This window comes from Delphinus delphis, chromosome 13, assembly GCF_949987515.2.
Source record: "Delphinus delphis chromosome 13, mDelDel1.2, whole genome shotgun sequence".
In the NCBI taxonomy this organism is placed as follows: domain Eukaryota; kingdom Metazoa; phylum Chordata; class Mammalia; order Artiodactyla; family Delphinidae; genus Delphinus; species Delphinus delphis.
The window spans coordinates 34,775,069-34,788,585 of record NC_082695.1 but is presented as its reverse complement, the minus strand read 5'-3'; the positions used below and the strand labels follow the sequence as shown (position 1 = coordinate 34,788,585).

The following is a 13,517-nucleotide window of genomic DNA, read 5'->3' as shown; positions in this document are numbered from 1 at the left end:
GTGGAAGTCCAGTCGTTAGGACTCCACGCTGTGACTGCTGAGGGCGCAGGTTCAGTCCCTGGTCAAGGACCGAAGGTCCTGCAAGCTGTGCGGCGTGGCCAAGAAAGAAAGAAAGAAAGAAAATATGAAGTCATAAGGCTTGATTGACCTCTTTAAAATAGTCCCCCGGAGTTGCAGGGTTTGGTCAGCAGACACACCCTTGGGAGGCCAGGCAGCTCAGCTTCCCCCCAACTGGGAATTGCCCTTGACGTTTGCAGTGTTTTACAGTCAGGGACGCGCCCCTGCACCCATCACTTCATCTGACTGGCACCGATTCCGCCTGCTTGTCAGGAGTCTTTGCCGGTTTAGCCCGATTGATGGCTGAGCTGATAACTCAGGAGGTTTCTGTGGCTTTCCCTCAGCCACACCACCAACAAGACTAACGTCCAAGGCCCGTGTCTGTCCCCACATCCCTGCTCTGTGACAAGGTACCACCAAGTGGCCAGGCACAGCCACGGGGCCGGAACTTGGGCGATTTAGCTGCCACTCTGCAGGGTTGTGTGGCGGCTGCAGGAGGAGCCAGGCCACCCAGGCTCCTGAGAGCGGAGGAAGGCATGTCAGTCTCGTGGACTGTTGCGGATTTCCTTAGGCAGGTCTTTGTCTTAGCAAGGTTGAAATTGGCTTTTAATAAGAACTTTAATGGAGAGGGAGTGGCCTTTCCTACATGGGGTCAGGTCCATCCTTGGTAAGGCTGTGGCCCCGCCCATCCCGCACACAGTGGCACAAGGCCACACTGTGGCATCAGGACCAACGCCTTGGGGCAAGTTCTGGAACGAGAGCAAGCACACGTATGGCTGATCATTCCTCGCACGTGAAACATGGGCAGCAACACTTGGCTCTTACGAGGAACTCAGTACAAATGGTCACTCTCTGGATTAGAAACATATGTTCGCTTTGGAAAGACGAGAGTCATCTTTCCAGAGTGAGCAACATGCTGTCCAACCTTTGTTACAACCATGTAATGAATGTGTGCTTTAGAAACACCACGTGACGCACTGGGCTGAGCCCGTGCTGGGGGCCAGGGCTGGGGAGCAGCCTGGATCCAGGGCCGCTTTCTCATGACCGTCTTTGCTGTGATGTGAGTGGTGTTCTGGAGCTGCCTGTCCTGCGCAGCGTGCTGGACGGACTCCCCACGGAGATTGGCGGAGGATAGTTGGCCCAAGCAGGTTGTTCATTTGTTTCCCCCTGCCTTCCACTTGCTACGACAAGCCTGGGTGTTGAGGGAGTGATGAACGTAAAAGAGAACCATCACTGACTCTAGGTACTGGCATTGCCCTTATAGGACCCCAGAACGATTATCGTTGGCAAAATTAGGGCGCCTCATTTAATGGTTGGCAGGAGTGAGGGTGCAGCCCATGGTACCTGCTGTACTTCCAGCCTTCCTTCATTCACCAAATACTTAGATGTCTCAATGTCACGTGCCAGGCCCTGGGGATAAAAGATCATTAAAATGGGTCCTCAAGCGCTCATCATCTAGCAAGAAAGGAGAGATGAAAAAAACCTGCGAAGACCCCTGAGAGGCCAAAGTGGTTCACGGTTCGGAGGCAGGATGTTCAAGCCCTACTGGGCAGATTCATGCCAGCTTCACGAGGAGCGGGTATCTGAACCGGGACTGCAGGGAGAGGTGTGTTTCGGTGGGGGCACCTGAAGAGGCATTTTAGGGAGTGCGAACAGCAAAGCACAAAGGCAGGGATGCTCAGCTGAGAGCCGGGCCCCCGTGGGCGTACTGAAGGTGGCAGGAGGCGATGGGGCAGGGGGTGGGGACACGGATGACAGAGGAGATTCTGTTGGATTTTATGAGCAGTGGAGGACAACCGGAGATTTCTGAGCAGGGAAGATGACTAGGACGCGTTCTAAGAGTATTCTGAGAAAGATGTGGAGCAAGGACGCAAAGGACGATTCAAAATTAGAATCAGCTGGACTTAGCCCAGATCGGGGTGTGTGTGATAAGTGAGAGCACCTGGACTAGGTGATGGGGCAAGCGACAGATGGGGGGCTTCAGAGAAAGAGGGCTGGTTTAAAGGGTTTGGGGGGGATAGGTACCAAAATAAGGACCCAGTTGACGGGCTTGTACTTGGCTATTTTTAGGTGCTTTGCCAACTGTAATTCATTGAGGGTTGTAGGACTGAGGAAAAGTACTTGTTTTTAAATTTTGGATGGAGACACATAAACATGGGCTAAAGGGAAGGTGCTGGTGGGGTGGAAGGAAAGAGATGGAGGAGAGAGGAGTGATGCTGGAGGAGCATCTCCAGCAGAGAAGGGAGGTGGGGCTAGGGCAGGAGCCTGTGCCCCTGGGAGGGAGGCCAGCTTGTGAGCCTGGAAACAGCGTGAGGAGGGAGGGGAGACAGACAGGGAAGGACCTGAGCTTGGACTGGAGGGAAAAGAGTTTAGAAACAGGCCCTGGGTGTCTTCCATAATTATGTCTTATAAAAATGAAATAGTTCTGAGAAGTTCATAATGAAAACCAGCTTTCCTGCCCCCTTTTCCCTGTTACCCTTCTCACCCTAGAGGTGGCCACGTGCCACTTTCAGCTGTTTTCTCCCCCTGATGTTTACCATCAATTTATTAGCTTTAGATATCTCTATATGGGTATTATTTGACATTATATATATTACTTATCAGCTGTAGACATTAGCCTATTAGGCTCTCTCGTGTCTCCCTCTGCTTCCCCTCCTCCCAGCTCCCAGTGGAGTTATGCCACAAAATCAAGTCAGTATTTATGCTATGAGGAGCTAAACAGCTCAGTAATGGCCAAATATGATCACGTTGCTTTTCGTTTTGCTTTCCTCTGAATTAGTGGTAGTGCTGCATTATTATTTGCTAGATTTTACATATCTGTTTTGGATTCTTCTCACTCTCTGACACCCTCTCAATACCATAAAAATTATCAGATCATTTGTCAGTTCCATTTTTTAAATCAGTGACCTCTCCAGGAGTTCTCTCTTCCTGACCCAGTCTGGACTGCTTATTCTCTGGACTTGCTCTAAGGCTTTCAATCTGAAACTTCCTTCACTACCATCCTAGAAATTTCTTGAACCTCTCTCCTGTCTTAGACCCTTTCCTTTACTCTGCATTTCTTTCTTTCATGGTTTACTCTCGTTTCAGTGGAGTACATTTTCCAATAGCTTTCTAAGAAAGGGTGCTCAACAGTTTTGCTTGTTTGTTTGTCTTTAAATAGTGCATGCCTGGAAATGTCTTTATTCTAGTTTCACAACTGGCAGATATTTTAGCTGGGTATAGAATTCAAGGTTAGCAATGATATTCCCTCAAAATTTGAAGGTGTTCTTTTGTCTTCTGGTTTCCAGTACTGTTGTTGAGAAGCCTGGTGATGACCTTCTGATTTGAGGTCACTTTTTAGTTTTCCCCTGACAGTTTGTGTGGTCTTCTCTTTATCCTCAGTGTTCTGAATATGCTTTGGTTTGGGTCTTTCATTTAATAATTGTGCTGGGATCTTTCTTAGTTCTGAGAAATTGTGTATTTGAGTTTCTCCTTACTACCTCATCATCCCTACACCCGTTTTTCTGATCTTTCTTTTTGGGAAAGACTTCTGGGTTGGAAAGAGTCTAATTTTCCTATGGTTTCTCTCCTATTGTCCATTATTTTCTCTCTCTGGTCTACCTTCTGAAAGAGCACCTTGATTTTATCTACCAAATGTTTCATTGAATTTTCTTATTTTGGCAAGTATATTTTTAATCAGCAAAGACTCATCTTTATTCTCTGGTTAGGCCTCTCTCAATACCAATCTGTTCTTATACTTTGGATGCAGTGTCTTCTGTTTCTGAGATTATTACTTTTTTTTGTTTAAAGCAGGCACAGCGTTTCTTAGAAGCACAGTACGTGTGGGAGAGCACGCAATGAAGCGGTTTATTTAGTGCAGAAGCTAAAGTTACACACTTGGCGAAGCCTGTGGGCATCCTTGCTAGTGAGGAGCATGCCTTATTACATGTTTATTTTCTTGTATTATCTCTTTAGAGTTCCTTTTTGTTCATTGGTTTCCTTTCTCATTCTTGTCCTTCACTGTGGCTGGTGGTGTCCCCATGTTGGGAATTGCTCTGCCTCAGTTTCTATGCCCAGCTCAACTCTTCCCACCAGAGTCCTGAAGAGAATTAAGGCCTGATGCCTTTCCACTGTATGGTGTGAATTAACTTATCTTCAGTGCATCTAGAATGGTATTAGTTCTGTACCATCCATGGGGGAAATTAAAAAGTGATCACTTCATTCAAATCATTTTCCTTAGGGATTAATCCTCTCATGGAGTACTGGGTGGGAAAGGCTATTTGAGAAGTAGTCTCCCTTTGGGGCTGGAGGTGGGCTAGCAACCTGTGAGTGGAGGTGGGCTAGCAACGAACCAGATGGGTTCGATCTGCCATAATTACCTTTGTGAGTTTTAAAACAAAACTAGGCAGTGGGGCACAATGCAGTTACTGATTTTGCTTGGTCATAATTTTGTAGCCTTGGAAGCTGGGCCATTGCAGGCATAATACAGATTGAGGAGGTGGGTGGGGTTTGGCTTTTGAGGATGGTATTGTGACCAATCCTGGTTATTTTTAGATGTCTTACAGACCTTCAGGAAGGGCTTCCTGGAAGGTTAGTTCCAGGAATGTATTCATAGGAGGAAAGGGTGGCAGCTTCCCGCTTGTGTCATAGCGCCATCCCAAGAGGGCAGGGAAATGTGAATCACGACTTTTCTGCAGTGGAAATTCCCTCAGTTGGTGATCTTAAGGCTGTGGTGAGAGGTGGGGGGCACTGCCGCTCCTTTGGGAGCTGTGCCTGCTGCAGAGGCAGCCCGAGCTCCCTGACACCTGCCTGGGTCCCGTGACGTCTGCACCCAGCAGGTCCTCGGCTTGTGAGGCTGTCCACTGCGACCGTGAGACTAGCTTGTTTGAGAGAATGCAAGGCCGTGGGTGGCAGCAGGCAGGCAGATACCCCTGTGGTATCACCATGTAGTGAAATCAGGGAGGTTCAGGTGCTGTTTTGGAGAGTACGACCATCATGAAGAAAGAGGGTGAAGGTCCCCCTCCCCTGGGCAGGGGGTCCAGGCAGGCTGTCCCCACTCTGTGGTGGCTGCTCTTGTGTCTGCTGGTGGGCCCAGCCCAGGGACCCCGCAGAGGCCACAGGCCAGCCCCCCAAGCACACACCTTCCAGGGAGCCATGCCCACGGAAGTCTCACAGAGGGGCCTGTGGTTGAGCAGTCAAGTCTGAGGTTTTGAACCCTGTGTATTTCTTTCCACTTTCCAAATGCTCAGCGGAGGAGCCCTCAGCAGCACCCCAGCCTCTGCCCCAAGGGAAGGCCCCCACCAAGCCATCTACTCCAGCGCTGACCCCTCCACCGCCGACCCCTCCACCGCCGTCCAAGGACCCTGGACAGCAGCCGCACATAGGCCAGCAGCCTGTCCTGCCCAAGAGACGCCCCCGGCCACTGCCCCCGCTGCTGCGGCCAGGCTGGACGGGGCTGCCCTTCTTGCCTGGCTCCACCGGGGTCATTATGGAGACTGGAGAGGCCGGGCCCCCGGGCAGGATGGGCATGTCGGGGCGAGGACTGCCCCGGGGCGTGGACGGCCAGACTGGGCAGGGGCCCATCCCCAGGGCCGAAGGCTACGCGGGAGCACCAGGTAAGGGTCCCCCGCTGCGGGGCACCTGAGCTACGGAAGGTGAGGATGCACAGAGGGGGCAGCCTGAGCCCCAGGGGGCTGCTGCAGGGTCTCTGCGGGTCATGGGTGCAGCCTTCAGGGTACAAGGTCCAAAACTTGGCTCTCCAAAGGTTCTGTGGTACTCTGGGGATAGTACATCATACTTAGAAATAGATTTGTGCCATGGGCTGTAATACCTGGACCATGGACCACACAGGCAAGCTCCTTGATCTCCCTAGCAGGAAGTGTACCGGGGAAACCAAGAGGATACCGGGAGCTTGCGTAGCCGCAAAGATGAGCACACATCAAAGTGGGTAGGCTGGAAGGTTCTGGCTCCAACCCCAGCTATGTCATTGTAAGGCTTAGCTCTGTCAACGGCAAAGGGAAGATAATAATAGGACTTCAGAGAGTTATTGTGAGGATGGAGAAAAGCCTAGGTCAGTGCTTGGCCAGTTAAGTGCTTCATGCGAGTTGGAAGGTCAGCACCGTGGTGGTGGAGGAGGTGAAGGCAGGCGGGAGAAGGAAAAGGGAGCATTTATGGGACACCCACTGCATGCCAGGGGCTGAACTAGGGGCTGGCTCTACATCTTTCCCTACGGCACCGTGAAGCTGATATTCTACTGACAGGTGAGGAAGCTGAGGCTCTGGGCTAGCGCATATAAACACGTGACGCTGCTTGGGGTAGTTCACGTCAGCTGTCACAGGATAGTACCAGCCAGTCGCCTCAGAGTTCAACCAAGCTGCCGGTTGGAGGCACTCAGCCACAGGCAAGGACAGCCTGCCTGAATGAAGCGCCGTGCCTGCTGGGCAGGTGGGGTCACTGCCGTTCCTTCTCAGCCACCCCAAGCTCCAGTGATCCCAGCTCCCTTAGGCAGGTGTGGGGACTTTTCTAAGATGACAGTTTTCCTTCTGTTCCACGTATCTTGGATGCTTACATACTTTTGGGCAATTTGTTCCTTTGTATGTCTGTCCTTCCTTCCACGCATCCACACGACAAACACTGCATCCAGTCTACCTGGGGGCAAAGCTAGTGAACAGTCCCTGCTCCTGGAGGGCGAGCGTGGGAGTGGACATGTCAGTCCGGAGCCTGCTCGCCGGCTTGGGCCCCAAGGCTCCAGTCCATCTTCTTCCTATTCCCCCAGCCAGTTCGTCCTCAGGGCTGTCTTCTCTGTGCAGGCAGCTGGGAGTGGGTGCTCTTAATGTCTACTTACACACAGTGTGAGGAACAGGCAGAAAAGGAGGGGCTCAGGAAAATGAGGTGCGCTATTAGGGCTTTGACACTGCATCTGCGTTTTGTTTTTCAGGGTACCCCAAGTCACCGCCTGTAGCCTCCCCAGGTACGTTAGCCGGGACGGGAGGCCGAGGCGGGTGGTCCTGGGCAGCCCCTGTCCCGCCCCCCCCGCCCCCACGGCGGGTCCTGTCTCCTCCCTCTGGGCGATTAGCACGGGTGCAGCCCTCCCCGGCTCACTTGCTCGCGTGTGCACCGCCCCCACCCCCCGCCGCATAGCATCACGCATGCACAAAGCCCCCGCCTCGCGTGTGCGCGCGCAGCCTCCCAGCTCTCATCTCAGAAGCGCTCACACAGAAGCACCTTGTGGGGCCTCAGCGCCCCCACCCCAGACATCATGCACAAGGCCCACGCATGCGCGAAGCCTCCCATCTCACGCAGCGGCCAACGCAATCCACACATGCGCACTCCCACCAACTGCCTGCCCCTCTGACAAGGGCGCTGTTGGGCCCAGGGTGTGAGGAGGGGGTGTGCCCACTTTGAGGCGAAATGCAGGGCCCAGGGTGTGAGGAGGGGGTGTGCCCACTTTGAGGCGAAATGCAAGGCCCAGGCAGCCCCTCGGGACGGCGCGCAGGCCTCGGCACGGGGCCTGACTGAAGGCGCATCCTCTCTCCGCCCAGGGGTCCCGGCGCCGTCTCTGGTGTCCTTCTCTGCGGGGCTCACCCGGAAGCCTTTCCCCAGCGATGCGGGCGTCGTCCTCTTTAACAAAGTGCTGGTGAACGACGGGGACGTGTACGACCCCAGCACCGGTGAGTCCGCCCGCACACACGGCCGCTCGGGAGGCCTCTCCCAGCCGGGAGGCTGCGAGGAAGGTCCCTCCCCGCTGCCACGACAGGTGCGCCCACGCCGCCGCCTGCGGGATTCCTGGTTTCTGAGCCCCAAGTGGGTCAGCAGCAGTGCGGGGCGCCTGCTCTGGGGCAGAACCGCTCGCCCTGACGGGGGTTCGGTCCATGTGGTCCCCAGCCCCCGAGAACAGCGGGGACGGGAGGCCACCCCGGTGCCTGGGCTGCTGTCCTCGGGGCCGTGGGCATCGCGCCTGCGGGAGGAGAGCCAGGACCCCCTGGTCCGCCGCTGTCCCCCCGCCCACAGGCACCAGCGGACCTGGGTGTCACGTGCTGCTGTGGCCGGGGCTCTGTGTGGCCCCTGGGAAGGAATCGGCTCTCTGCGAGCAGAGATGTGAGTTGCCGCCCTGGCCCCGGGTCTCAGGACCACGGGCCTCGGGTTTTAGCGAGCATCAGAGTGAATGAAGTGCAGAGCGTAGAAAAACGGGGCTCCTGGCCTCCAGGCCCAGGGGCGTGAAGCTCGGCATCACACTCTGGTTTTAACGGGCTTGGAGGCGGGGGTGTGAGAAGGCTGCTTCGCTTTGTGCTCAAGTTGGGCTTCCCCTGGGGCCCTCACTCCGCGCAGTCTCGGCTATGGGGACAGCTTGTCCACGCCGACAGGCCAGGTGCTCTCGGCACACAGGGACCGTGACCTTCATTTCTCTCCTGTTCCCAGGATGCCCATGCTCTCTCCAGCAGGTCTTCAGTAAAGGGAGTTCTGCGTGACCCTGAGCAGACGCTGGCCATGTGCCCGGAGTGCTGGGGTCCGTCTGTCCCCAGGCTCTAAATTTACTGAGAAGAGCTGGGCAAGGGAGCTGGGCGGCCTGGCACATTTCAGGGCAGGTTAAAGACTCAGGCCCCTTAGATTCCTTCTCAGCCCGTGGTCAGTGGCCCATGTCCAGCCCCCTTCCCGGAGCCCTTGGGCAATGGCCACTCCTGCCAGCACTGGGTCTGGCTGTGGGCCCACGTGCCGCTGCTTTGCAAATGGGCAACATCTGCGAACCTTATCCCCCCCACTTCCGACCAGCCCTTCCCCAGCCTTCCCAGCCCCAGAGCGTGTCTAAATACCAGCTCGCGGCTGCGCGTGGATGCCAGCTGGGTACTGGTCCAGCAGGGAGCCTGGCTCTTCCACCGGAGGAAGGCTGGCTGTGGCTGCATCCCTGGCTCGGTGTCTCTTCTTCCTACGTTAATGACCGACCTTGTGGGGAGTTTTTGGTCCTGCCTCCCCAGAAGGCAGCTAAGGCGTTCTGTGGCTATTGTGCCCGTGAGGTCGATCCTAAGTTGGCCTCGAGGTGCTTTCAGTGACAGAGAAAACTCCCCAGAGGCAGCCAGGACCGGCGGTGAGGGGGAACGGGCCAGTTTTCCCTCAGGCTGCTGCTGGGTCTGCAGCGAGGACCAGGTCAGTGCAGAGAGCAGTGTGGGCCAAGGGGGCTGTCACTGTTGTTGGGTGGGTTTAGTATGCAGAGGGGCTGCGCCCCTGAGTGCGCCTGCCTCCCGGGGGGAGGCTGAGCAGGACTTTGAGCCCAAACCCAGGCCACTCAGGGCAAACCCAGAGGCTGGTCTGCCTTCATCCGGGTTGTCAGCTTGTCGCAAAAGGCTGTGATGGTGTCACGTGAACACCGGTGTCTGCTCTCCTCCTACCAGGGGTCTTCACAGCTCCGTACGACGGGCGCTACCTGATCACGGCCACGCTCACCCCCGAGAGGGACACGTACGTGGAAGCCGTCCTTTCGGTCGCCAACGCCAGCGTGGCACAGCTGCACACGGCCGGCTACAAGAGAGAATTCCTGGAATACCACCGGCCCCAGGGGGCCGTGCACACTTGTGGGGGCCCGGGGGCGTTCCACCTTATCGTGCACTTGAAGGCAGGGGACGGCGTCAACATCGTGGTGACCGGGGGCAGGCTGGCGCACACAGACTTTGACGAAATGTACTCCACGTTTAGTGGGGTTTTCTTATATCCTTTCCTGTCCCACCTCTGAGGTGGCCGGGCAAAGGAAGGGGAGAGTTGTAGGAACTCGGCAGCTTTAATGTATTCAGCGTGTGTGTGACTGGAGCACTGGTCTAGTTTCCTGCAGACACCCCACCACCTCCCCCAGGTAAAGGCCACGTCTGGCTGCCAAGGCAGCAAGGAGCAAACCACGGGCCAACGTGGCCCCGACGCCTAGAGTCGGAAGCGCCCCTGCCTGCCCGCCGGCTCCTCCCCTGCGTCTCCCAGCTCCCACCTCTGGCTCTGCCGTGGCCCGCGCTCTCTCCGAGGGGCCTGTGCTGGGCGTACAGGGTGCTGACCGCGGAGGCTCCAACTGCTGCCCGGTGGGATCACGCCCTGCTGCTGGAGAAGGACGAGCCGCTGAGAGGAGGCAGAGCTGGCCCCAGTGGCCAGGCTTTGCTGGAGCAGAGCTGCCGCCAGCTGCTTCTGTCTTCACTTACCCTGCATGTGGGAGAAGAGTTTAAACACTGAAGTGGCATGTGCCACCACAGACCTAGGGTGGACAGTGGGCTGTCCCAGGTTTGGCTCGCCACCCCCTCCCCCCCCCCCACCCCGGGTTTGCCTGGCTGAGAGGGACACGAGAGAGACTGTCATGTGGCTTGTTGGGCTCCTTGAATGACATGTACGACTTAAGTGCAAGACAGGGAGTGTCAATAAAGATGTAAAACACTTCCAGTTCAGTCTGGTGCCTTCTGGATTGAGAGTTGCTGCCGAAAAGCAAACTACAGTAAATGACTTCAATGGCTGCAGAAAGTAAGCTTGAGTCAATTCATCTCAACCATGCAACTGTTATCCCTCAGCATGCACGCCGTGCACTTGGGGGTTGTTCTTGGCTTGTAAAGACAGACAGACTAGATGTGCTTGGAGGTCAGAGTCCCCATGTGAGCCCCACAGCTGAAAAGGGGGCTCCTCCAGGGGGCGCTGGACATTCACATTGAACCCGCAGCTGCCCAGCTCACAGCAGATGCAGCTGTAAGGACTCCTGAGCTCCCAGGCAACAAGAGGCCCAACACAAAACCGACCACACTGAACACCGAGGTCATCTGAGGAAAGCAGGACTCCTCCCGTGGAGAGCACGCTCTGTTCCCGGGAAGCCCAGGCCCCTCACTCCTCTACGGGCGGCCACACCAGACCCTTAGCTCCGCGTGGTCTTTGCTCATCAGGTTGGTAAAACCTGTTGGCCAACCAAGTGCCACTGGGGCTCCCCAGAGCCCCAGGGAAAGATGTGGACAATAGAAACAAGTTTCCTTGGCTGACATCAAGCCACCAAGGTTCTCTTATGCTGTAAGAATGTTTTTTCCAGGACTGCTTGCAAATGAGAGCCCAGGGCGGCCAGTGGACAGAGAGGCCGGCCTTCTCCCTCACCCCCTCCACCAGCTAGGGCGAAGGGGCCAAGAACGGAAGGCGGGGCCTCTCTGTCCGCAGCATGGGGGTGGGCCAGCACGCTTGTCCCATCTCTACAGCTGGTGAATTGGCTAGCTGTGGCTTCCTAGAAATGACTCATGGGAAAAACCCCACTGCAGTGGAGCATTTTCAGGAAAACCCAGTGGGCACACGCTTCTGCCCTCTCCACCTCACACCCCCTTTAAAGACCTTACCTGGTGCCAAAGGGGACAAATGCTCAATAGCCGGAAAGGCAGGGAGCAGACAGAAGGTAGAGAATTACTTTCCTCCACTCCACAGTCGGTGCTTAGAGCAGTTAAGTGAAACACCCCCTCTGCCGGTGCATCCTGACTCATTTATTGACAACGAAGAAGTTCCGCTCTCTATCCACGACTGCAGCAGGTCCTGCGTTGACTTCAATGGGATGAAAGCTGGACCGTGGTTCACAGGAGTCAGCGTCTGTAGAAGGGAAAGGCTGTCCTCTTGCACAGAGAGAAGCAATCTGGGCTGAGCTCAGGCTGGGAGGCTCGGAGCAGCTCCTCCAGACGTCAGCGGCCCGGCGCTGTGAGCCTGGGAGTGAGACATGTGGACCAGGCCCCTGGACTCCAATCAGGCACAAGGTTACAACTTCTGAACCAAGGGGTTGCTGAGAAGAAGGTCAGGTCAGGGCCCCCCCCCCCCCCCCCGAGAGAAGCAGAGACAGGACCGGGACGTTCTGCCCCCACATCTAACATCAGCAAATGGCCTCACACTTAAATGGTGAAAAACAACGAAAGACGACCAGCGGTAAAGACCGCAAATCAGTGCAAACCTCATTTGACGTCACTCCCGCGTTAGTGCATTAACCTTTCTCAGTGACCCTATCATCTTATTTCTCACAATTTGCAGTTTGAAAGGAAAGACGTATTTGTGATCAGAGACGTGTGAAACGTGGCTTTACACGCATCCACACCCACTTCCTACACATCCACGCGCGCTGTCCCCGTCCCATCCCATCAACGGGAAAGGACAGCGCAGGGTCTGGTGGCGCAGCGGGGGCCGTGGTGGAGACGGGCTCTCGGCACTCCCCCGCTCCTGCCCAAGCGCTGGCGGCCAGTTCCAGTTCCTGATCGTGAACCTCCCTGTCTGAGCTCTTCCCTCCTCTCGCGGAGCACACCGCACAGAGCCGCGGCTCCCTCCTCCCCCCCACCCCCCACCTCTCACCCAGCCCACTCTGTTGCTTCGAGTGGCGGCAGCTTCCCCACGTGGAGGCGGAGGCGCACTCTCCAGCGGCTAGGGAGAGCCCGCAGGCTCCGTGTGTGCTGAGCCGTCTGGGGGATAAAGATACGCGAATAACATAACACGGGGGATGTGGTTTTTGATCCAAGACCACTTTGACTCTCCTAACAGCTGATGAAAACATCAGGACGGCTAAGTAGTATTCACCCAGAGGAAGGGTTTAATGCAAGGCGCTCAGGGGACCCCTGAAGGGCCGAGGGGCGGGGGAAGCAGCCTGGAGGGTGCCAGGGAGACTCCCCTAGAAATCACATATGTATGAATGGGTCACTGCCTGGCAGAACCTACAAAGCAAGAGAGGTTAGCTCCTGTGGGTGTAGCCTCACTCTGGAGTCAGGTTTTATAAACACAAACACCAAAAAAGAAGTCCTTTCTATACACAAATGTAAGTGTCAGCAAAGATCAAAATGCTAATTTATGGAAATTATCAATTTCTGGCAAGAGTTTAGAGAAGAGGATTTAATGTCCTCTGAAGGAGAGAGTCAGATGCATTCAGTTTACGTTCGTTTATTGTTGTAACATTTTGTTTTGAACATCAAACACTGCACCAAAATGAGCCATTTATCTTAAGACAGTTGTCTTCGCCATAAACTAAGTACCGAACTGATGTTTACAATTTCTGACAGCTTAAAAAACTTGTTAGTGGCACTGCTGTGCCTAATAATCAAATATGTCATCACAGACTGAACGTAATGATTAAATTAAAAGAGTAAAGTTTTCCCTTCCCTTTCTTACCTTTAAAACAAACCAAAAAAAGTAGTTTTCACCTGGAAAGAGCACTTACTTTAAACAAAAACTCAATCTTCAACCAGTTTCATTAAACCCAGCATTCTCTAAAACAGAGGAAGACAAGGCTTCCCAGAGTAACTATGATGATACTTGAAAAGATGATAAAATTCCCTGGCAGAGTCTGTTTTCACCAACTTGCAAAACCTGAGAGTTTACTCTCTGCCCATTTCTTCGGTCTTGCCTGCAGCTTCAAGGACACCCTCCAGAAGGGCCACGTGCGGCCAAAGGCACGAGTACTTTCCGGATGGTGAGCTGGCTCTTGTTCCTAGACTGTCAACAGCTTTCATTTCATGACATCACAC

At 54.9% G+C, this 13,517-nt stretch overlaps 1 protein-coding gene across 1 annotated transcript in view; it reads left to right on the top strand.

The window, feature by feature from the left end:
- Positions 1-11,065, top strand: part of EMILIN2 (elastin microfibril interfacer 2) — a 50,431-nt gene extending 39,366 nt beyond the window's left edge. The window contains exons 5-8 of the mRNA XM_060028742.1: positions 5,286-5,651; positions 6,974-7,006; positions 7,578-7,706; positions 9,423-11,065. Of these exons, the coding sequence (XP_059884725.1) occupies positions 5,286-5,651; positions 6,974-7,006; positions 7,578-7,706; positions 9,423-9,760 (866 nt within the window). The 3' untranslated portion in view covers positions 9,761-11,065. The remainder of the gene's footprint in view (positions 1-5,285; positions 5,652-6,973; positions 7,007-7,577; positions 7,707-9,422) is intronic.
- Positions 11,066-13,517: the final 2,452 nt, after the last annotated feature.